This window comes from Panulirus ornatus, chromosome 41, assembly GCF_036320965.1.
Source record: "Panulirus ornatus isolate Po-2019 chromosome 41, ASM3632096v1, whole genome shotgun sequence".
Lineage (NCBI taxonomy): Eukaryota > Metazoa > Arthropoda > Malacostraca > Decapoda > Palinuridae > Panulirus > Panulirus ornatus.
The window spans coordinates 19,573,827-19,600,403 of NC_092264.1; the positions used below are offsets into that span (position 1 = coordinate 19,573,827).

The window sequence follows — 26,577 nt, forward strand, 5'->3', positions numbered from 1 at the left end:
CCAGTCAACAACACAGTCACCCCCTTTTTTGATATATTCCACTGCAATACCATCCAAACCCGCTGCCTTGCCAGCTTTTATCTTCTGCAAAGCTTTTACTACCTTTTATCTGCTTACCAAATCATTCTCCCTAACCCTCTCACTTCGCACACCACCTCGACCAAAACGCTCTATATCTGCCACTCTGTCATCTAACACATTCATCAAACCTTCAAAATATCTCTATGTATGTGCATGTATGTGTATATGTATTTATATGTATGTCTTTGATGATAGAGTGGCAGATATAGAGTGTTTTGGTCGAGGTGGTGTGTGAAGTGAGAGGGTCAGGAAGAATGGTTTGGTAAACAGAGAAGAGGTAGTGAAAGCTTTGAAGAAGATGAAAGCTGGCAAGGCAGCGGGTTTGGATGGTAATGCAGTGGAATTTATCAAAAAAGGGGGTGACTGTGTTGTTGACTGGGGGGTAAAGATATTTATTGTATGTATGGTTCATGGTGAAGTGCCTGAGGATTGGCGGAATGCAGGCATAGTGCCATTCTAGAAAGGCAAAGGGGATAAAGGTGAATGTTCAAATTTCAGAGGTTTAAGTTTGTTGAGTATTCCTTTGAAATTATATGGCAGGGTATTGATTGAGAGGGTAAAGGCATCAGATTGGGCAAGAGCAGTATAGTTTCAGAAGTGATAGAGGATGTGTGGATCAGGTGTTCGCTTTGAAGAATGTATGTGAGAAATACTTAGAAAAACAGATGGATTTGTATGTAGCATTTATGGATCTGGAGAAGGCATATGATAGGGTGGATAGAGATGCTTTGTGGAAGGTTGTAAGAGTATATAGTGCGGGAGGATGTGAGGTAAGTTGCTAGAAGCAGTGAAAAGTTTTTACCAGTGATATAAGGCATGTACATGAGTAGGAAGAGAGGAAAGTGATTGGTTCCCAGCGAGTGTCAGTTTGCGGCAGGGGTGCGTGATGTCTCCATGGTTGTTTGATTTGTTTATAGATGGGGTTGTTAGGGAGGTGAATGCAAGATAGTATCTTGGGGTCGATATGGTGTCTATGGATTGAACCAGGGCATGGGAAGCATCTGGGGTAAACCAAGGAAATTTTTGAGGGGCCTGGATGTGGAAAAGGAGCTGTGGTTTTGGTGCATTACACATGACAGCTAGAGACTGAGTGTGAAAGAATGTAGCCTTTTTTGTCTTTTCCTAGCACTACCTCGCTGGGGGTTGATGCTATTTCATGTGTGGAGGGGTAGCAATGGGAATGGATGAAGGCAGCAAGTATGAATATGTACATGTGTATATATGTATATGTATGTATACACTGAAATGTATAGGTATGTATATGTGCGTGTGTGGACGTGTATGTATATACATGTGTATGTGGGTGGGTTGGGCCATTCTTTTGTCTGTTTCCTTGCGCTGCCTCGCTGGCATGGGGGGTGGCGGCAATGGGGTATATAGGTATGTATAATATATATATACAGTATACCTAGTTCTTTGTAAATGCATTATCCCCTCCCAGCCAAATCAACTATCAACCCTCAATCAGAAATAAAGACCTTACATCTGTTTTACATTTCATGCATTTTTACTCTCACTTACTCTTCCCACAAAAATACAACACTGACAAGACATTATAATGACTCAAGTATTAAACAACTGCTGCTTCCATGCAGTTTTGATTTTCCATTTTGATAGATATACATCTTTCTGAAACTACCTATCATAAGCATTTATGAATTATGCTTTCTCATCTGCCTTCTGGGCAGCTCCTATCTCCCGTGTGTTACAAGCCTTGACTCAGTTTATCACAAGGCTCTTCATTATCAAGTTTGAACATCCACACGCAAGACACTGAATGCATACTGCCGAATTGTCCTGCACTCACCCCTTTCACACATTATTGCCCTTCTTGTTCTCTGGTCTCACCTAGTCGACACAGCTGGCTCTCTGAACATTGTAGGAGCTCTATAGAAGAGAATCCTGGACCAGTATGGGAAGGGAAGTTGCAGTCTTTATAGAACAGCACAAGGAATTGAATACACATGTTATATATACATTTATATATATCATATATATTAATATTATACATAATTGCTGTTTCCCACATCAGTGAGATAGTACCAGAAAACAGACAAAGAATGGCCCATCCACTCATATACACACACATACATAAATGCCCACATATGCACATATACATACATTACATCCACATATGCAGATATTACATACATACACATATACATATTCATACTTGCTTGCCTTTATCCACTCCTGTCGCTACCCCTCCCCACAGGAAAACAGCATCGCTATCCCCTGCTTCAGCGAGACAGCACCAGGAAAACAGACAAAAAGGCCACTTTCATTCACACTCAGCCTCCAGCTGTCGTGTGTAATGCACTGAAACTACAGCTCCCTATCCACATACAGGATATATATTTTTTTTTTTTTTTTTTATACTTTGTCGCTGTCTCCCGCGTTTGCAAGGTAGCGCAAGGAAACAGACGAAAGAAATGGCCCAACCCCCCCCATACACATGTATATACATACGTCCACACACGCAAATATACATACCTACACAGCTTTCCATGGTTTACCCCAGACGCTTCACATGCCTTGATTCAATCCACTGACAGCACGTCAACCCCGGTATACCACATCGCTCCAATTCACTCTATTCCTTGCCCTCCTTTCACCCTCCTGCATGTTCAGGCCCCGATCACACAAAATCTTTTTCACTCCATCTTTCCACCTCCAATTTGGTCTCCCTCTTCTCCTTGCTCCCTCCACCTCCGACACATATATCCTCTTGGTCAATCTTTCCTCACTCATCCTCTCCATGTTCCCAAACCACTTCAAAACACCCTCTTCTGCTCTCTCAACCACGCTCTTTTTATTTCCACACATCTCTCTTACCCTTACGTTACTCACTCGATCAAACCACCTCACACCACACATTGTCCTCAAACATCTCATTTCCAGCACATCCATCCTCCTGCGCACAACTCTATCCATAGCCCACGCCTCGCAACCATACAACATTGTTGGAACCACTATTCCTTCAAACATACCCATTTTTGCTTTCCGAGATAATGTTCTCGACTTCCACACATTCTTCAAGGCCCCCAGAATTTTCGCCCCCTCCCCCACCCTATGATCCACTTCCGCTTCCATGGTTCCATCCGCTGCCAGATCCACTCCCAGATATCTAAAACACTTCACTTCCTCCAGTTTTTCTCCGTTCAAACTCACCTCCCAATTGACTTGACCCTCAACCCTACTGTACCTAATAACCTTGCTCTTATTCACATTTACTCTTGACTTTCTTCTTCCACACACTTTACCAAACTCAGTCACCAGCTTCTGCAGTTTCTCACATGAATCAGCCACCAGCGCTGTATCATCAGCGAACAACAACTGACTCACTTCCCAAGCTCTCTCATCCCCAACAGACTTCATACTTGCCCCTCTTTCCAAAACTCTTGCATTCACTTCCCTAACAACCCCATCCATAAACAAATTAAACAACCATGGAGACATCACACACCCCTGCCGCAAACCTACATTCACTGAGAACCAATCACTTTCCTCTCTTCCTACACGTACACATGCCTTACATCCTCGATAAAAACTTTTCACTGCTTCTAACAACGTTCCTCCCACACCATATATATATATATATATATATATATATATATATATATGGATGGGGAGAAAGAATACTTCCCACGTATTCCCTGTGTGTTGTAGAAGGCGACTAAAAGGGGAGGGAGCGGGGGGCTGGAAATCCTCCCCTCTCATTATTTTTTTAATTTTCCTAAAGAAGGAACAGAGAAGGGGGCCAGGTGAGGGTATTCCCTCAAAGGCCCAGTTCTCTGTTCTTAACGCTACCTCACTAATGCGGGAAATGGCGAAGTTTGAAAAAAAAAATATATATATGTATTTTTTTTTTTTTTTTGCTGTCTCCCGCATTTGCGAGGTAGCGCAAGGAAACAGACGAAAGAAGTGGCCCAACCCACCCCCATACACATGTATATACATACACGTCCACACACGCAAATATACATACTTACACAGCTTTCCATGGTTTACCCCAGACGCTTCACATGCCCTGATTCAATCCACTGACAGCACGTCAATCCCGGTACATATATATATATATATATATATATATATATATATATATATATATATATATATAAAATATATATATATAATATGCTACACCTTTGAGGAAACTTGAAATATCCACAAAATGTGCACTTTATGCTATTGACTCCTTTCTGAAAAAGAAAAAAATTGGCTGTAGCAGTACTTCTAGATTAACCAAATGATACTATACTGTTGTAATCAAATGATTTTCATATGATATATGTGCATTCACATTTATCCACATTTAGATCTATAGGCTAGGTTGATGGATATCAAGCATAAGCTAATACCACTGAATTGTTATAATCATATGAGTCATGTATTGTGGATACAAGTAATATTGTTCACTTTTTGACTTGTAATCCAAATTAGTTTTAGGTTTCTTGCCGTATGAATCTCAGATAACTGATATTTACTTCACTTGATCATTAGACTTCCAGTGGTCCGGAGACGAAATACATTATGTGGGTAGGTGGATACAAATGGCCCCTTGTCATATCAATGTAGACATAATTTTACAACTGTAAATTATTACATATTGTGTAAAGATAGAAGTATATAGATTAGATGCTTATGATATGCACCATAATATTTTTATTTGTGCATGATTCTTCATACAGTAATTGTCTTGCATGAAGGGCACAAGACATTCTTATCCTTAACATTTCAGAATTAAGACATTAATGATTGATTAGGTGTTTTAGAACTGTTTTTCTTGTTTCTATACAATAACAATTTGAGTGCCTTAAAACTTCTTTTTATGATTAAACTTGCTTCTTCTGGCTTAGGGTTTAGAGCATGGCTAAGTACAGTGTCTGTTTTCTATTATCATTATTTGTTTATCTTATAAGAGATTGATGGTTGATAGAATAAACTCATAGAGATTTTGTAGTAAAGATAGTCAAATAGAATATCATGAATATGGAAATAATCCTTGATTGTCATTCAGCCATAGTTTTGAGAGTTCTAATACTTTTGTTTTGGAACTTGATAGAGCTCTTGAAGCAGAGCAGCTACAGAAGGAAACAGAAGAGAAGCAGAGAGAAGAGGAGAGAAGGAAGACAAAACAAAGGCTTCTTGACATTGCTGAGGAAAGAAAACGAAAAGCTTCCCCATTGCCTTCAGCCGGTTTAGCAATAGTTGCAGGAGTTGGTGGAGGTATGTTGTATAGTTTGATCATACTGTTTTGTGTACTGCAGAAACAGTTACTCACTATATGTTACTTATCAGAATTTATTACATCACTGTATATAGCTGAATTTATTATTTTTTTCTATTATTTTTATTTTGCTTTATCGCTGTCTCCCGCATTACATCACTATATTCCTTTTGATAAGATGCACTTCATGATTCCATAAATGTGATATTTACCTGATAGTCAGAGTTAGAAGAGACCATCTTAAGAGTCCCTAAATCTCTAGACCACTTATTCACTCATAGTGATATGCTATTTTTAAACCAGAATCAGTATTGAAGATAATTTATAAACAGAAAAAAAATGTATTTGAGGTGAGACAAGAAAGTCATTGTCCCCACTGTATAAGCGTTCAAGTTACAAGGATTCAGTTGTTCGAGCATGACCAGTTCTGACCAACCATTCTAAAATATGATACAAAGGCCTTTTTATATGAGCATTAGTAGATTTGTGTCCTCATTTGATAGCTGTTGCAGAGGGCTGCTTTTGACTCCCCATGGAATCAGCCAGAAATATGAAATTTGTGTCCTTAGGATAAAAGTGGATTGTGTGGCACTATACAGTAATGGACTTGACTGACTTTTCATTTCAAAATCTATTTTTTCAATTCTTCATATTTTTTGAAGTTCTTTTGTTACCAAACCTTTCTTTAGGAGCTTTGAATATACCAACAAAATTTTCTCTCAGTCACTTCACCACATGGGCATGCATGGGAGGCAAACAGAATTTTGCTCCTATATATGTTCCAGTGTATAATAGATTTTATATGAATCCCTCTGCTACCATACCCTTTTCTTAGGAACCCTGAATATGCCCACAAAATTCATCTCGGCCACACTACAGATGGGCAAGCCCAGCTGCATTGGACCTAGGATGTTTGCAATTATCCTCTGTAGATGTCTTCCTTCCTCTGAGGGATTACACCCAGTGCAGTACTTCCTCTTCCAAAGGAAACAAAGAACTGTGCTCCCATGCAGAGCACAGCCTTAAGCTCTCCCTTACTGCTGTGCCAGACCATGAGTCATACCAAACATTTTATACATTCATACCTTATTTTTTCACTGCTGGGATATGACAGCCTTAGCATCATCTCCCATCTAATAGTGCAAGCTGGTGACATTAACCCTAACCTTGACCACCTGTATACCTCTCCCTATAGTGCTAAACACCCATTACTAAAAGACTACGCCATCAGAAACTCATATTGCACTCAGTGTTATTACCTTCATTGTATTTTACTGTCAATAATGAAAGACTACTCAGAGCATTAGACATGCAGCAGCCACTCAAAAAATGTCTTCTAAAATCCCTTCACCCCCATTAGAGCATGCAACAGATAACAGCATAAAATGCTCATTCTCACTCTTCACAAACAAACCCCACTTCACCACAGAACCCTTGCAAAAAACTAAATATTATGCAACACAGTGCTTATACCATCATAAACAAACACACAGAAATACTTAAGCAAGAATACAGCATCCACGTTTCCCCTTCCAAGAGACCAAACTCACATCAGAATCCTTTCTCCCTCCTTTCTACAAATACACAAGTGTAAAGGAAGACTGACAATGAGGACAAGGAGGAGCACTCATGACACTCATCCACTAAATCATACCATTCTCCATCAGCACTGTAGCCACAAAGCAGTGCACAGACAGACAGTGACAACATCATAGAAAGACAGTACATAAGAGTAAATCTTCACAATTCTGACTATCACATAATCAACACCCACATATCGCTCTCCTCCATCGCCCCTCCAGATTTACTCACCACTTACAAAGCCTGACCATTGTACCCAGCACTTCTCTGTATGAAGGTTTCAGTGCCCTCCATACCTCTTGGCCTAGCACTCACACACAAGATCCCGTGTGAACTACTCATAAACTAACTGCAACATCTCAGTATCCTCAGTGCGCATGAATAGTCAACCAGACTCCCAAGCCACCACTTCCAGCAATCAGCCTTACCAGACATCACCTTATGCTGACCAACCCTACACACACACACTGCCTGGAACACACTATAATAACCATCCTCTGACCACCAGCCCATCCTATAACACTCCTAATAACACCTGCCCATCCTAATAACACTCCTAATAACACCTACCCATCCTAATAACACCAACCCAATCCATACAATCATCAGAGAGACTTGCACAAACTAGAGGAAAGCAAATTGGCCAGCCTTAACACAATACATGGAAATACAGCTCCAAAACATCAGCATAGGTGATTTCTCCTCCCTAAATCATGCTGCCTCACACTTCACCAGTGTGTCCAACCAAGCCAGCAAATAGCACATCCCACATGGACATGGAAAGAAATATCACTTAAACCTCTTCCCACAAGTTACACAACTTAAAAAAAATTACAAAATCACTCACCATCACAAATCCAAACTCTAAATAACACCATGAATGTACCAAAGCCAGTCAGAGAGGCTAGAGATGAAAGCAAAAGAGATTAGAGAAGAAAACTCATGAGAGCAAATGTCTGGGGATGTTATGGATACTATAAGAGTAAGATCAGAGGGTAACACAAATAGAGCTAGAATTAAAAAGGTGAAGAAGCATTTCAAGGATCATGAAGGGGGATCATGAGGCTTGAGTGGAACACAGATATAGTTTGATGGGGGAATTCAGGAAAAACAAACCGGAGGAATGAAGGTGAAGCCATAAAAAGCAAACAAAGTGTGATGTGTCATCCCTGGATGTAGTAGAGGTTTTGCTGTCAGAGGAAAGAACTATAATGTATACAAGGTATACCAAAGACAATTTTGGAAAGGGAATTGCAGGAGCATTACTTACAGTCATTCAGACAGAGGAAAGACAAAAGCAATGCAGAATCTATTGAATTGATATCAGCAGCTGTTCAGGTAAAGAACAGGACTATCACACATACAGAGGCTGATGACAGTAGATGGTAGAGAAGATTAGAAGATGCAAATTTGTTTGCAGATCAACAGAGAATTAAGTGATAGAGAGGAACATAGGCCTAGGGTGACACAAATAGAGGTACACAGGAGATTAAATGAAGCACTCAAAAGAATAATATTTGTTGTTAAGGATGAAGCAATCAGAGAGGTATATGGGCAAGTTAATGGAAGGTTTAGAAAAGTGCAGAGCATACAGAACTGGTGCTTGCCATCTAAAAGTGGGTTTATAGAGGAATTTAGAGACACATTTGACACTTGCACACTGAGAGATCTAGCTAAAAGTGGGTGGCGCCAAAATTAGAAAGATTAGTAAAACCGGATGATAAGCATAAATCAGTGATAATTTTGGCTTAGAAGATTGTACACCAAACATGGAGGAAAGGGGAAAGAAAAGGATATGCTGGAGAGGACAAGACATAAGGGGGCAACTTGCCATGGTTGCATTTGACTTGGAGTCATCACAAATCAAAGAATCATAAAGGCATGGTGGAATTTAGTGGGATATTCATCAAATGATTGACAAATCCAAAGAAGAGAGGGAAAAAAGCAAAGAGTACAGTGAGAAGACAAAAAGACTGCAGATGCCATGCATGGCAAGAGGATGGAGCAGCCCTGCTAGAACTGCATAGAGTAGGAGTGTTAGGAGATGGTAATTTCACACTGAAAGTGATGTAATCAAGACTGATAGATTAATAGTTAGTGATAAAGAGTTGGAATTCAAGGACCATGTAAAAGTGCACCTGATGTTATCGAAGTTGTGGAAACTTAGCTTTCCAAAGAGATAGGCTGTCACCTTTACTGCCCAGAAGGGTACTTGATAAAAGAAAGGAAAGAGAATGCAAAGGAGTGGAAGGATTATTCCTCATGATGAGAGATAGCCTGAAGTTTCAGAAAACAGTGGATGATGGCCTATTCAGATATGTAATACATAATGGGAAGAGTACTGTAGGGAGGAAATGCATAGTGGTGTTAATATTATGTAATCCTTCAAAGAACTGCAACAATCCACAACAAATATACAATGACATCAGTGAAGGAACAATCCAGGTGGTACATCAAGCAGTAAGTCACTCTTTTCTTAGAAAAAATAAAGTACTGATGATGGGGGATTTCAGTTATAAAGAGATAGCTTATAAAGAAATAGACTGAGGCAATTTGGAATGTCATGTGATAGGGAGTCATGGTAGGAAGATTTCATTTACCATTATGTCAAGAAGCTCACTGGGATGAGAGGGACTGATACACCATTGTTAATAAATCTTATCTTCACTCATGCTAGCATGGAAATTGAGAATTTTGTATGTGATACACCATTTGGAAGAAATGACCATTAGATGTTCAAGTCTCAGTATGTGTTGAAAATTAACACTAAAATAGCAGAGATGAGACAGGAAATGAAGAGGAGATATAATCACTTCCTACCCTAAAAGTTTGTGAATTTCAAGATCAAAGAAAGGTGTTTTTCTCTTAAAAGACAAAGATTATGTCATAGAATGCAAAAACAAATATAGGAATAGGTTTAGCTCATGCCCATATTCATACTCACAAAAATAAGTATAAAATGATCATGTGGCACATTAATATCCTATACAGCCATGCTCAGCTGCCAGATAAACACTTGTCACAAAGTCTGACTACACTTTATTGTGTGAGTCTGCCACCAGTGAGAGGGAGGGCTCAGGTGGTAGTGTATTGGCCCCTCCCAGTACACCAGCTAACTCAAGGATTATCCCATCCCCTACCCTTGGAGCAATCCATTAGGTAGTACGTTGTTGACAACAGGCACCCAGTGTAATACTACCATCCTGCCAGAGGAGCGTTAAAGTGGTGCCAAGTACAATCTTCTCTCTCCATGTCAGGATTACTGGTCTTACTTTGCCTCATCAAAACTGGACCACTGCATTAGTCTTACCATCTTCTTACAAGCACCATACACCTACTCAAACCTTGTTTATTATTATTACTTTTTTCACATAAGTCCATTTGTCAATGCCTGTCCACTCAAACACTGATAAGTATCATCATGACAGAGTCTGTCAAATCTGGGGCCCATAGTCCCCCACATCATGGGGTGCTAAGAATCTTCAGGTTTCTGCCTGACTCTACTGACAATGAGAGGAAGGGCTCTGGCAGTAGTAGTATCAGCCCCTCCCATGACCTTTCCCTTTCTGTTAGACCTTCCTATTTTTCTATTCACTAATATATTCAAGGTCTCTCTAGTAACCGATCTTCAAAGAATATCATCTGTCTAGCACCTCTCCTAATATCTTACTTCTTTCTGAGACACATTTGTCTAATGATGTTTTCACTAGTCCCTTTTCATATCTAACTATAACCTCCACATGCTTATTCCAACATGAACACACATGTTGCATGCCTCAAGGACCTTGAGTCTCCAAACTTTGATGTTATGTGGCTCAGGTTCTGTCTTCCTACTTCTGCACTTTCCCTCTGTTTTGCCTATTGCTCTCCTATTTCTACAAATTTTTGTATCCTTCTTTATCTATCTAAACTCCTGTCATGAGACTGTGACATCCTCTCACCCTCAAGCAGAGATCCTCTACGTTGCGGATTTCAATGTTCACCATAGGGAATGGGTGAATTCTTTCATATGGATGGTGGAGGGATTGGAGCCTTCACATTCTCCATTCTCAATTATTTAGAGCAAATTATCTCCCACCCTACCCATATTCATGACCACTATGACCACTCTCTTAATATTCTGGATTTGTTTTTCACCTCTACAGTCCATCCCGCTGTAAATACACAATCTTGCTCTCCAACTGGTTCATCTAATCACACTCTTATATGAATATCTATTCTAATGGCACCTCCTTCTCCAGTAGTCCCTTCTAAGCATAAATACTGGCACCTCAACAAAGCTGACTGGAATAACTTACATAATTTCTTTTCTGACTTTCCTTGGGTAATTACTCTCTCATATGGTGATGCCCTTGTCTCCATGAAATGCATAACAAAGGTTATTTTTACAGGAATGGAAGCATGTATCTCCTCTCCCTCCAAGACAACCTCTTCATTCAATCCTTGGTTCAACTTCCTGTTCTGAAGCTATTCAGACAAGGGATCAGGCATATCAGGCTTAGAAAGACTCTCCTTCCTCTGGCTCCCATTCAGCTTTTATCATTGCCCATAATTGCTGCAAGCATGCTATTCATAAGGCAAAGACTTCCATTATTCAGATGATGTGTAATAACCTCTCTTCATCATCCTGATAGGCCTTTCTGGTCTTTAGCTAAGGGTATTTTTAATAACTTTTGTCATTCTACCTTCCTTTCACTTTTCCATTTGACAGTACCATGTCTGTCTCTGCTGTAGACAAGGCAACTCTATTTGGTTCCCGTTTCTCATCTAACTCCACCTTGGATGATTTTACCATTCCTTCAACTCCTGATGCTCCTCTTGCTAATACTATGCCTCTTCCTGTAATCTCTTTTCAGACAGTGTGAAAAGCACTTCTTTCTCAGGACACAAGCAAGGCTAATGGTCCTGATGGCATCCAACCCTTTGTACTGAAAGAGTGTGCCTCTGAACTTGCATGCTTGTCTGTTCCATTTCTGTGTAAAAACCAAAACTTTTCCTTCCCCTTAGAAGCATGCATTGATACATCCCATCCCTAAGAAGAGTGACTGTTCTGACCACTCTAACTATCATCATATTGCTCTGACATCCACCATTTCCAAAATCTTTGAATCCCTCCTCAACTCCCATATCCTTAGGCACCTCAGAAGTCTCAGTCTTCTCTCTGACTACCACTATGGCTTCCATAAAGCAAGATCCACTGGTGATATTCTTTCATGTCTAGTCATCATCCCTGAAAGATTTTAAGGAGTCATGTCTAGTTGCCCTTGACATATCTAAGGCTTTTGACAGGGTGTGGCATCAGGGGTCTCATCTCTTAAGTTTCCCTCTTTTGGCTTCCCTCCCTCACTCTGCTCCTTCATATCTAGCTTGCTCTCCAGCCAATCTATTTCTGTGGTTGTTGGTGGATCAGCCTCCCTCCCCCTCTTCTCTCCATCAACAGCAGTGTCCCTCAGGGGTTTTCCTGTCCCCTACACTTTTTCTCCTTTTTTTCAACAATTTCCTCTCCTATACTGATTATCCAGTCCACTCATGCACTGACGACTCAACACTGCATTCATCTACATTCTTCAATTCTGCTTTCTCTTCTCTCACTCAATCTGCATCTCATTTTGACACAGCTTCCTCAGTAAACTCAGACTTGGACAGGATATCTCAGTAGGGTGAACAGGATATCTCAGTGGGGTGGACAAAATATTTTTAAGTTTAATGCCTCCAAGACCCAGTTTCTACTCATCTCTATATCGAAAACGCTCACAAATCTTGTTTGTCCTTTGACGGTTCTGTACTTCCACCTCTTGACTCAATGAACATACTTAGAAACCTCTCACTACAGGAATAGCTATGTCTGCCTCTAAGAAACATGCTGCTCTGTTTAGATGTCAAACTTCTTTTCTTTTGAACAGTTGCCCCATTTATACAAGGAATTGATTCATCATTGTATGGAGTGCTGCTCTCATATTATGGGTGGATCTGGGTCTGCATACTTACTTGACAGAATTGAGGTGAAACCAGTTCACCTTATACACTGTCCCAGGCTAATTTCCAAACTTGACACCCTTGTCTTACACCATAGTGTTGCTTCACTTTCCATCTTCTATAGATATTTCTTTGGTTTTTGCTCCTGAGACTGGCTGCTTCTGTGCCCACACCACTGGCTAGACTATGGATTGTTTTGATACTTGCTTCTTTTGGAACTTTCTACCTTCTCATGTGTTTCCCAACAACTATGACCTGGCACATTTCAAAAGACAGATTTTTCTTTTTCTCAAAAATTTGTAAACACTTTCCCTTGTCTTTTCTTTTTCCATTTCATAATTCTCTCTTTATTTCAACTAGGGCCTGGCCTTGATGTGGACTTTTGTCTGTGACTCGAGCCTTCAACATAGAATAAAACACAAACCTCAATAATTTCTATGGTAATCTAGAATGGGAAATAGAATTCAGTATCCAGTAATTAGGGCTTTTGTGTTGGGAGGTTCTGTGAAATTTACAATGAAGGAGTCAAGGGATGGGTACCTTAAGCTTCATTTATAAAGCAAATATTGAGAAAGAGGAAATAATGGATCAATTAAAGATGTTATAAAGCAAAGGAGCTTTAAGATGTGCAGTTATGAAAATATAGATGGCACTCCCACCAGCCAGCATTTGCAAAGTATAAGAGAGCACAGAATGGGAATGGCAGGATAAGATAGAAAGACCAAAAAGATTTGAAAAGAATTTTGTGGAAAAGGATGATGAAAATCCAAAACTTTCAATAAATCTATTACCAGATAGTTATCAGTTAAGGAGCAGCTAATCAGGCTGCTGCCCAGGGTAATACTTCCAACCTGACTGAGGAGTGTTGAAGTGATATCCAGAACCATCTTACACTCTCCATGTTAGGATTGCTGGTCTTATTTTCTGTCTCATGAAAAGTACTATACACCTACTCAAACCTTGCTAATTTTCATTTTTTCACAAAAGTACCCTTAGCACTCCTGTCTGCTCAAACAACTCTATATATTATCATGACAGAGTCCAAGAAATCTATGGCCCCTCATCCCTGGCAACATGGGGTGCTAAAAATCTCCAGGTTTCTGCTTGACTCAACTGCCAATAATAGGTAGGGCTCCGGCAGTTGTTGTACTGGCCTCTCCCACAACCTTTCCCTCTCTGTTAGACCTTCCTCTTTTTCTGTTCACTATACCAACATTCTTGATCTCTCTAGTAACCTCTCTTCTGTTGAACACCATCTATTTAGTATGTCTCCTAATATCTTGCTCCTCTCTCAGACACAGTTGTCTAATAATATTCTCTCTAGTCCCTTTTTCATATTTATTATTATGTAAATTATACTTGATCACCATTTCCTGCATGAGCAAGGTAGTGCCAGGAAACAGACAAAGAACAGCCCATGCACTCATATATATATATATACGCAGGGAATACGTGGGAAGTATTCTTTCTCCCCTATCCCCAGGGATATATATATATATATATATATATTATTATATTTATTTTATTATACTTTGTCACTGTCTCCCGCGTTTGCGAGGTAGCGCAAGGAAACAGACGAAAGAAATGGCCCAACCCCCCCCATACACATGTATATACATACGTCCACACACGCAAATATACATACCTACACAGCTTTCCATGGTTTACCCCAGACGCTTCACATGCCTTGATTCAATCCACTGACAGCACGTCAACCCCGGTATACCACATCGCTCCAATTCACTCTATTCCTTGCCCTCCTTTCACCCTCCTGCATGTTCAGGCCCCGATCACACAAAATCTTTTTCACTCCATCTTTCCACCTCCAATTTGTTCTCCCTCTTCTCCTCGTTCCCTCCACCTCCGACACATATATCCTCTTGGTCAATCTTTCCTCACTCATTCTCTCCATGTGCCCAAACCACTTCAAAACACCCTCTTCTGCTCTCTCAACCACGCTCTTTTTATTTCCACACATCTCTCTTACCCTTACGTTACTCACTCGATCAAACCACCTCACACCACACATTGTCCTCAAACATCTCATTTCCAGCACATCCATCCTCCTGCGCACAACTCTATCCATAGCCCACGCCTCGCAACCATACAACATTGTTGGAACCACTATTCCTTCAAACATACCCATTTTTGCTTTCTGAGATAATGTTCTCGACTTGACTTCCAAACATTCTTCAAGGCTCCCAGGATTTTCGCCCCCTCCACCACCCTATGATTCACTTCCGCTTCCATGGTTCCATCCGCTGCCAGATCCACTCCCAGATATCTAAAACACTTTACTTCCTCCAGTTTTTCTCCATTCAAACTTACCTCCCAATTGACTTGACCCTCAACCCTACTGTACCTAATAACCTTGCTCTTATTCACATTTACTCTTAACTTTCTTCTTTCACACACTTTACCAAACTCAGTCACCAGCTTCTGCAGTTTCTCACATGAATCAGCCATCAGCGCTGTATCATCAGCAAACAACAACTGACTCACTTCCCAAGCTCTCTCATCCAAAACAGACTTCATACTTGCCCCTCTTTCCAAAACTCTTGCATTCACCTCCCTAACAATCCCATCCATAAACAAATTAAACAACCATGGAGACATCACACACCCCTGCCGCAAACCTACATTCACTGAGAACCAATCACTTTCCTCTCTTCCTACACGTACACATGCCTTACATCCTCGATAAAAACTTTTCACTGCTTCTAACAACTTGCTTCCCACACCATATATTCTTAATACCTTCCACAGAGCATCTCTATCAACTCTATCATATGCCTTCTCCAGATCCATAAATGCTACATACAAATCCATTTGCTTTTCTAAGTATTTCTCACATACATTCTTCAAAGCAAACACCTGATCCACACATCCTCTACCACTTCTGAAACCACACTGCTCTTCCCCAATCTGATGCTCTGTACATGCCTTCACCCTCTCAATCAATACCCTCCCATATAATTTACCAGGAATACTCAACAAACTTATACCTCTGTAATTTGAGCACTCACTCTTATCCCCTTTGCCTTTGTACAATGGCACTATGCACGCATTCCGCCAATCCTCAGGCACCTCACCATGAGTCATACATGCATTAAATAACCTTACCAACCAGTCAACAATACAGTCACCCCCTTTTTTAATAAATTCCACTGCAATACCATCCAAACCCGCTGCCTTGCCGGCCTTCATCTTCCGCAAAGCTTTCACTACCTCTTCTATGTTTAACAAATCATTTTCCCTAACCCTCTCACTTTGCACACCACCTCGACCAAAACACCCTATATCTGCCACTCTATCATCAAACACATTCAACAAACCTTCAAAATACTCACTCCATCTCCTTCTCACATCACCACTACTTGTTATCACCTCCCCATTTGTGCCCTTCACTGAAGTTCCTATTTGCTCCCTTGTCTTACGCACTTTATTTGCCTCCTTCCAGAACATCTTTTTATTCTCCCTAAAATTTAATGATACTCTCTCACCCCAACTCTCATTTGCCCTCTTTTTCACCTCTTGCACCTTTCTCTTGACCTCCTGTCTCTTTCTTTTATACATCTCACACTCAATTGCATTTTTTCCCTGCAAAAATCGTCCAAATGCCTCTCTCTTCTCTTTCACTAATAATCTTACTTCTTCATCCCACCACTCACTACCCTTTCTAATCAACCCACCTCCCACTCTTCTCATGCCACAAGCATCTTTTGTGCAATCCATCACTGATTCCCTAAATACATCCCATTCCTCCCCCACTCCCCTTACTTCCATTGTTCTCACCTTTCTCCATTCTGTACTCAGTCTCTCCTGGTACTTCCTCACACAAGTCTCCTTCCCAAGCTCACTTACTTTCACCACCCTCTTCACCCCAACTTTCACTCTTCTTTTCTGAAAACCCATACAAATCTTCACCTTAGCCTCCACAAGATAATGATCAGACATCCCTCCAGTTGCACCTCTCAGCACATTAACATCCAAAAGTCTCTCTTTCGCGCGCCTGTCAATTAACACGTAATCCAATAACGCTTTCTGGCCATCTCTCCTACTTACATACATATACTTATGTATATCTCGCTTTTTAAACCAGGTATTCCCAATCACCAGTCCTTTTTCAGCACATAAATCTACAAGCTCTTCACCATTTCCATTTACAACACTGAACACCCCATGTACACCAATTATTCCCTCAACTGCCACATTACTCACCTTTGCATTCAAATCACCCATCACTATAACCTGGTCTCGTGCATGAAAACCACTAACACACTCATTCAGCTGCTCCCAAAACACTTGCCTCTCATGATCTTTCTTCTCATGCCCAGGTGCATATGCACCAATAATCACCCATCTCTCTCCATCAACTTTCAGTTTTACCCGTATTAATCGAGAATTTACTTCCTTACATTCTATCACATACTCCCACAACTCCTGTTCCAGGAGTACTGCTACTCCTTCCCTTGCTCTTGTCCTCTCACTAACCCCTGACTTTACTCCCAAGACATTCCCAAACCACTCTTCCCCTTTACCCTTGAGCTTCGTTTCACTGAAAGCCAAAACATGCAGGTTCCTTTCCTCAAACATACTACCTATCTCTCCTTTTTTCACATCTTGGTTACATCCACACACATTTAGTCACCCCAGTTTGAGCCTTCAAGGAGGATGAGCACTCCCCGCGTAACTCCTTCTTCTGTTTCCCATTATAGTAAGTTAAGAATACAAGGAGGGGAGGATTTCTGGCCCCCCACTCCCGTCCCCTCTAGTCGCCTTCTACGACACGTGAGGAATGCGTGGGAAGTATTCTTTCACCCCTATCCCCAGGGATAATATATATATATATACTTACATACACACATATATATACATATATATATATATATATATATATATATATATATATATATATATATATATATATATATATATATATATATATATACACACACATACATACACACATACACACATACATATATATATACATATGAACAATGTAAGAAATAATTTAGAAAACTGAAACTTCTAGTTTGAAATGAAATGAAAAATGAATGTCACATAATGGTTCAACCTCTGGCTATGGAAAAGGGAAATGTATAATTTATTTGCACAAACGTCAATAGTAGTTTTCATCAATTTAACCACTGTATCATACTGCCTGGTCCACTTCTCTCATCATGAAACAGGAATATTGGCTTATGATGTTTCTCAATTGTCTTCATTACACAAAGTACAACCATATCTTGGATACATGAGGCTAGGTAGTTGGTCATCCGCCATGATAAAGCCTTGACAGACCAAAAATTTATCTGGACCTCAACTTTTCCAGTACATTTCTGAAAAACACCTTTTTGCTTTCCATCTCTATCACTTTGAAAAAAAAAACTCCCTTTGTTCACATTTCAATGAAAGAATAAGCTTCAATGACTAAGCCACATTTTTTTCCAATTTCACTATTTTCTTGTCAGAGCACCATGTATGAAAACTATCACTCCAGTAACACAACTATAAACATTTACTTCCCCTTTAAAAAAGTTCTGGGGAAGTCTGTCTCGATACACTGCGGTTCACTCTACCACCTGGCGAGGTTTGTGTCGCAATAGTTCTTGATTCACAAACGTAGTAGCATCACTGGTGGGTGGAAGAACATTCTTGTAACCAAAGCGAGGATCACAGTCCGTGCAACTCCATTATGATGGTTCATTCTTTTTGAAGCTAGCTGGGGTGGCTTATCTCCACACTTGGGAGTGGAGGCAGCCTCAGGGCATCTTTTTATATATACATGCAGGAGGGTGAAAGGAGGGCAAGGAATAGAGTGAATTGGATCGATGTGGTATACCAGGGTTGACGTGCTGTCAGTGGATTGAATCAGGACATGTGAAGCGTCTGGGGTAAACCATGGAAAGCTGTGTAGGTAGGTATATTTGCGTGTGTGGACGTGTATGTATTTACATGTGTATGGGGGTGGGTTGGGCCATTTCTTTCGTCTGTTTCCTTGTGCTACCTCCAAAAGAAGGAACAGAGGGGGCCAGGTGAGGATATTCCGAAGAAGGCCCAGTCCTCTGTTCTTAACGCTACCTCGCTAATGCGGGAAATGGCGAATAGTTTGAAAAAAAAAAAAAATATATATATATATATATATATATATATATATATATATATTTATATATATATATATATATATATATATATATATATATATATGTGAACACCCATACATGCACATGTAAATACATATACATATCAACATATACACATATACACACACATACACAGATATATATATATATATATATAGATACATATATACACATGTACACATTCCCACTTGCTTGCCTTCATCCATTCCTGGCGCTACCCCTTCCCTCAGGAAACAGCATCGCTACCCCCTGCTTCAGCGAGATAGCGTCAGGAAAACAAACAAAAAAGGCCACAATCTTTCACACTGTCTCTAGCAGTCATGTGCAATGCACCAAAACCACAGCTCCCTCTCCATATCCAGGTCCCAGAAACCTTTCCATGGTTTACCCAAGGAGTTCCACATGCTCTGGTTCAGTCCATTGACGGCACATTGACCCTGGTGTACCACATCGCTCCAATTTACTTCATTCATGCACACCTCTCACCCTCCTGCATGTTCAGGCACTGATCGCTCAAAATCTTTTTTCACCCCATCCTTCCACCTCCAATTTGGTCTCCTGCTTCTTTACTTCTCCTTCTTCCCTCCACCTCTGACAAATAAATCCTCTTTGTCAATCTTTCCTTACTCATTCTCTCCATATTCCAAACCATTTCAACACATCCTCTTCTGCTCTTTCAACCACACTCTTTTTATTTCCACACATTTCTCTTTTACCCTTTTATCACTTACTCGATGAAACCACTTCACACCACTTATTGTCCTCAAACATTTCATTTCCAATACATCCACCCTCCTCCATTTAACCCTATCTATAGCCCATGCCTCGCACCCGTATGATATTGTTGGAAATACCATTCCTTCAAACATACCTATTTTTGCTCTCTGAGATAATGTTCTCTCTTTTCACACTTTCTTCATCGTTCCCAGAACCTTAGTGCCCCCCCCCCCCCTTTTTTCATATCCAACTGTAATCCCCACTTATGATTCTGGTCCAAAGGTGGCATTTCTTCTTATTCCAATATCAACACACATGTTGCATGCCTGAAGGATCTTGAGTCCCCATACTCTGATGTTATATGGTTCAAGGTCTGTCTTCCAATACCACACTTTACCCTCGGTTTTGCCTTTTGTTCTCCTAATTCTACAAATTTTATATCTTTCTTTGACGATCTAAATTTTTGCCATGAGATTGTGACATCCTGTCACAAACTAGCAGAGATCCTTTACCTCAGGGATTTCATTGTTCACCATAGTGAATGATTGAATTCCTTCCTTATGGATGATGAAGGAATTGAAGCCCTCGTGTTCTCTATCTTCAAGGATTTTTGAAGCAAATTACCTCCCACACTACCCATATTCCTGACCATTGTGACTATGCTCTTAATATTCTGGATCTGTTTTTCACCTCTAGTCCATCCCACTCTGAATTCACAATCTTGCCTCCAATTGGTTCATTCCCATAAATGTATCAGTTCTAGTGGTACCTCCCCCTCCTCCAGCCCCTTCTAAGTTAAGTATGAATACTGGCACCTCAACAAAGCTGACTGGAATAAATTACATTGCTTCTTTTCTGAATTTCCGTGGGTGAATTACTGTCTCTTGTGTGGTGATTCTACTGACTCTGCCAAACACATAGCAGAGGTTATTCTTGTGAAAATGGAAGCATTTATCCCCTCTTCCTCCAAGACAGCCTCTTCATTCAACCCACGGTTTAGCCATTCTTGTTCTAAGGCCATTCAAGCAAGGAATAAGGCATATTGGGCTTGGAAAAACTCTCCCTCCTCAGACTTCCACTCAGCTTTTATCATTGCCCATAATCACCGCAAGCACATCATCCATGAGGCAAAGCATTCCCTTATTCAAAGGAAGTGCAATAATCCCTCCTCGTCATCCACTGATAGGTCTTTCTGGTCTTTAGCTAAGGGCATCTCTAACAACTTCTGTTGCTCAACTTTTCTGTCACTTTCTGTTCTGACAGTACTATATCTGTCTCTGGCATAGACAAAACTAACTCTCTTTGGTTCCTGCTTCTCCTCTAATTCCACCTTGGATAACTCTAATGTTCCTTCACTCACTGATGCTCGCCTTACTTATCGTGCGCCCCTCCCCATAATTTCTTTTGGACTGTCCAAACATTGCTCCTTTCTCTGGACACAAGCAAGGTGCATGGTCCTATGTACTGAAAGAGTGTTCCTCTAAACTTGTACCTATGCTTGCTCATCTTTTCTGTTTATGTTTAGAAACCAAAACTTTTCCTTCCCCGTGGAAATGTGTATTGATACAACCACTTTATCATCCTATTGCTTTGACATCTACCATTTCTAAAGTCTTTGAATACCTCCTCACCTCCCATATCCTTTGACTTCTCAAAAACCACTGTCTTCTTGACCACCAATATGGCTTCCATAAGGCGAGATCCACCAGTGATATTCTTTCATATCTTACTAATATCTGGTCATCATACCTGAAAGATTTTGGGCATTCAGAGTAGTTGCCCTTGACATATCCAAATCTTTTGACAAGGTGGTGTTGGGGTCTCATCTTAGATCTAAGCTACCCTCTTTTAGCCTCTCCCCCTCTTTTTGCTCGTACATATCTAGCTTCCTGCCCAGCCAATCTATCTCTGTGTTGTTGATAGATCAGCCTCAACCCTTTTCTCCATCAACAGCAGTGTCTCTAAAGGTTCAGTCCTGTCCCCTACACTTTTTTTCCTGTTTTTCAGCTATTTCCTCTCCTCCACAAATCCAATGCACTTGTATGCTGATGACTCCTCCATATCCTTTGATTCTTCACCTTCTTCTCTCACTTGATCTGCATCTCCTTTTGACACAGCCTCCTCATTAAACCTAGACTTGGGCAGGATATTGTAGTGAGGTAGAGGAAATCAAGTTTTATGCTTCTAAGATCCAGTTTCTACCCATCTCTCTATTGAAAACTCCTCACAGCTCTCGTATGTCCTTTGACGGTTCTATAATTCCACCTCTTGACTAAATGAACATACTTGGTATTATTAACATCCACTCTTTCTTAGAAATCCCACACTCTGGGAATAGCTAGTTCTATCTTTAAGAAACTGGGTGTGCTGTTTAGATGGAATATCTTTTCTTCTGAAAAGTTGGACTGCGTATATAAAGAATTGACTCATCCTTGACTGCTTTCATATCTGGGGGGGTTCTAATTCAGAATCCTTACTTGACAGAGTTGAGATGAAAGTGGTCTGACCTATAAAGTCTCCCAGGTTAAATTCCAAACTTGACCCTCTTGCCCTACTTTGCAGTGTGGGTTCACTTTCCCTCTTCTATAGGTATTACTTTGGCTTTTGCTCCTGAGATGTGGCTGCTTGTGTGCCCCCACCACTAGCTAGACCATGCAATACATGATTACTGTGTGGCCATCAGCAACTCATTGGTGAGCCATTTTGATAATTGATTCTTTTCTTACATGTCGAAGCTCTGGAATTCTCTACCTTTTCATGTCTTTTCCAATAACTATGACCTGGCACATTTTTAAAGACAGTTTTTCACTTTCTCCAAAATTCATAAATGCTTTCCCTTGTCTTTTCTTTTCCCCTTTCATAATTCTCCATATTTCAATTAAGACCTGGCCTTGATGTGGAATTTTGTCTGTGAATGGAGTCTTCAACATAAACAAAAGGCTAAGAGATTCAAATGGAAGAATTATTGAGGATGAAGTAAAGATATGTGAGGAACTGAATAGCAAATTCAAAAGCGTTTTCGTAGTGAAAGACACTACAATATAGTCCCAGTACCAATGCCGTGGAATGGGAAGGAGGTTTTAGAGATCATTGAGATATCTAGAGGAGGTATTAAAAAAATACTAAAAGGACTTGATCTGCACAGGTTTGCGGTCCTAATAAATTTTTTCCTATGCTACAAATGCATGCTGATATACTAGATAGACCACTTGTTTTACTCTTCAAGATGTCATTGGAGACAAGTAAAGTGCCAAGGAAATGCAAAGGGCAAACATCATTCCTGTTTATCACTTAAAGTTCAACTAAGTGCATAATGTATGAACCATAGTATTTACTCAGTAAACATTCCTGTGTATCTGCCACCCTATGCAGATATACTTCACTCATGTGCTTGTCTAAAGCATGGAAATATCCAGCCCACCCTGATCTTCAACTCTTTTGTGATTAATTAACTAGTTCTATTATGACCTTCCAGTTCTGTGATACCTCAACCATGTATTTTCAGTTGAGTGGCTGCCTGAATTCAATAAACAGTATTTATTTAATCATTCATTCATTCACTTATTTAATTTTGAACAAATGGAAAGGTTGTGTGGACTCTCTATGTCTGAACTACCAGAAAGCATTTGATACCGTGCCACATAGGAGGTTAATTAAGAAGCTGGATCACCAAGCAGGAGTAAGGGAGAAAACTCCAAGGATAGATAGATTATCTCAGTGGGAAGGAACAAAGAATACATGTCAAAGTTGCCTGTACCAAATGGGCTGAGGTGACTAGTAGAGTGCTACAGGGTTTGGACCATTATTCTCCTTGATCTCTATTAATGGCTTGTTTAAAGGTATGGAATCCTTTCTGAATATGTTTGCAGATGATGCAAAGATCATGATGGCAATGAAAAGTGAGGAGGGGGGATTATATAAACTTACAAGGGGACCTAAACAGACTCCAAAGTTGGTCTGAAATCTGGTTGATGAAATTTAACCCAAGCAAATGTAAAGACATCAGGGCAAAGTGAAGCATGTCCTCAATAAGATTCTTACTTAGCAGAGTACAATTTTTAGGATTCTGTGTGTGAGGACTTGGGAGTAGACATCATCCCTAATCTGTTGCCAGAGTTCCATTTTAGGAGAAAAGTTAAGGAGACAAACTTTCTGCTGGCAAACATCAGAATAGCTTTCAAGTATGTGGAAAAGGAAATATTTAGCAAGCTATTCATGCCCTACTTAAGGCCACAACACCTAAAGAAGTACATACATAGTATGGGTTGATGAAGAGAGAAGAGATGGTGAAAGCCTTACATAAGATGAAATATGGCAAGGCAGCTGGAGTGGATGGTATTGCAGTTAAATTTATTAAGAAAGAGTTTGATTTTGTTCTTGATTGGTTGGTAAAGATTCTCAGTGTTTTTATGGATCATGGTGAGGTATCTGATATTGGTGAAATGCGTGTTTAGTGCCATTGTGTAAAAGCAAGTGCAATAAAATTGAGCGTTCATACTACAGAGGTGTAAGTTTGTTGAGTATACCTGGTAAGTTGTATGGGAGGGTATTGATTAAAAGGGTGATAGCATGTACAGAGCATCAGGTTGGTGAGGATCACTATGGTTTCAGATGTGGCATAGGATGTGTTAATCAGGTGTTTCTTTCAATGAATATGTGTGAGAAATACTTAGAGAAACACATAAATTTTTATGTGGCATTTATGTATCTGGAGAAAGCATCTAAGAGGATTGATATAGATGCCTTGGAAGAAAGCTGCAAATGCAGTGACAAGTTTTTATCAGAGGTGTAAGGCATGTGTACAAATAGGAAGAGAATAAAGCGAATAGTTCCAAGTGAAGTTTGGTCTGAAGCAGCAGTTTGTGATGTCACCATGGTTGTTCAGTTTGTTTATAGATGGGTTTTGGAGGGAGGCATATGCAGGAGTCTTAGGGAGAGGGGCAAGTACATAGTCTGTGGGGGATGAAAGGGAAGTGAGTCAGTTTTTTTTTCTTTCTTTTTTTTTTTTTTTTGATGAAACAGCACTGGTGGCAGATTCAGATGAGAAACTACAGAAGTTGGTAACTGAGTTTGGAAGAGTGTGTGAAAGGAGGAAGTTAAGAGTAAATGTGGATAAAAGTAAGGTTATTAATGGGTTTAACAGGATTGAGGGATAGGTTAGTTGGCGTGTGAGTATGAGTGGAGAAAACTTGGAGGAAGTAAAGCATTTTAGATACCTGGAAGTAGATTATACAGTGAATGGAACCATGGAAGTGGAAGTGAGTCATGGGGTGGGTGAGGGGATGAAGGTTCTGGGAGTGTTGAAGAATATGTCGAAAGAGAATGTTATCTGGAAGGACAAAATGGGTATGTTTGAACGAATAGTAGAATGTTATCTGGAAGGACAAAAATGGGTATGTTTGAACGAATAGAAGCCACAACAATATGGTATGGATATGAGGCATGGGCTATAGATATGGCTGTGTGGAGGAGGATGGACATGTTGAAAATGAAATGTTTAAGGTGTGAGGTGGTTGGATCGTGTAAGTAATTGAGGGTAGGAGATATGTATGATGATAAAGAGACTGCGGTTAACAGAGCTGAAAAGAGTATGAGAAAATGGCTTAGACATGAATGAAATGAGTGATGAATGGTTGACAAAGAGGATATATGTGTCAGAAGTGGTAATAAAGGGAACAGAGAGACAAAATAGAAAATGGAAGGATGAAGTGAAAATCATTTTGAGCAATCAGGGCCTAAACATGCAGAAGGATGAAAGCCACACAAGGGATAGTGTGAACTAGAACAATGTGGTGTGCTGGGTATGGCATGCCATCAGTGTCGGACTGATCTAGGGGATGTGAAGTATCTGGGGTAAACCATGGAAAGGTTTGTGGGGCCTGGTTGTGAATAGGGAGCTGTGATTTTACATGACAGCTAGAGAATGGATGTGAGCAGATGCAGCTTTTCTTTGTTCCTTGTGCTACATCAATAACACAGGAAATGGCCATGAAGAATAAATACACACACACACACACACTCACAAACACAAATTTACTTCCCTTCTATCTTTATGAGGCTCCTGCAGCATTCAGGAATCTGGCTATGTCTTCTGGTTGTGATTATAGGTCATAAAGTGTTGTGATTTGTGTGCGTCTAGGTGCAAAGAGCGCAGACCAATTGGGTAGTAAGTGCTCGGTGTCTTTGTGGTACTTGGATTGTTGGCATGAAGGGTCTTAAGATCTGTTGAAATAGTGTTTGTAGTGTTTTTGTGATGGGTTCTATCTAGAGCATAGATGGGAGAGTGTGACTCGTGTTTATCTAGAGAGATGGGTTCTATCCAGATTATAGATGGGAGAGTGTGACTTGTATTCATCTAGAGTATTTGGATTTTGATATGTGTACATCTGGTGAGTTGGAGTTTAAGACTAATTTAGAAGATAGGTTGTTTAGTGCTCACTGAGTTATTTTGTTGTTTTGTCAGTGTTGTACTTGTTGAGGATAAGGGGGATCTGTGAGTAGAAGTTACTGAAGTGAGAGGTAGGAGTTAGCTTTTTACTCCTCCTTAGGGTTAGTGGTTGTTAAAGAGTGGTTTGGGTGGGAGGGGTTGAGTGCTGTTGCATAGAATTGAGTGCCAAACATGCTGAGGTGGGACTGTATTGGGAGGATCTTTGTTTCACTGTGTTTGTGCTTGCTAAGCATTCTGTGATTGTTTTAAGTGCGCTACTTTGTGTGGTTTACAGCTTTGTTATATTTGCTTTTGAGAGGGTGGAAGACTCTTCAGATAGGGCTTTGTTGAAAGTAGAGCACATGAATTGTTTATAGAGGATTTTGAGTGATATTTCTCTTGTCCAGTTCTGGGGT

General features: G+C 40.2%; 1 protein-coding gene across 14 annotated transcripts in view; it reads left to right on the plus strand.

The window, feature by feature from the left end:
- LOC139761747 (chloride channel protein 2-like) overlaps positions 1 to 26,577 on the plus strand; it is a 618,856-nt gene that overhangs the window by 347,603 nt on the left and 244,676 nt on the right. For 13 of the 14 annotated variants that reach the window (XM_071686178.1, XM_071686169.1, XM_071686168.1 and 10 more), the window contains 2 exons: positions 4,585 to 4,620; positions 5,147 to 5,310. In XM_071686178.1, the coding sequence (XP_071542279.1) occupies positions 4,585 to 4,620; positions 5,147 to 5,310 (200 nt within the window). The remainder of the gene's footprint in view (positions 1 to 4,584; positions 4,621 to 5,146; positions 5,311 to 26,577) is intronic. The other variant, XM_071686171.1, reaches the window with a different exon arrangement.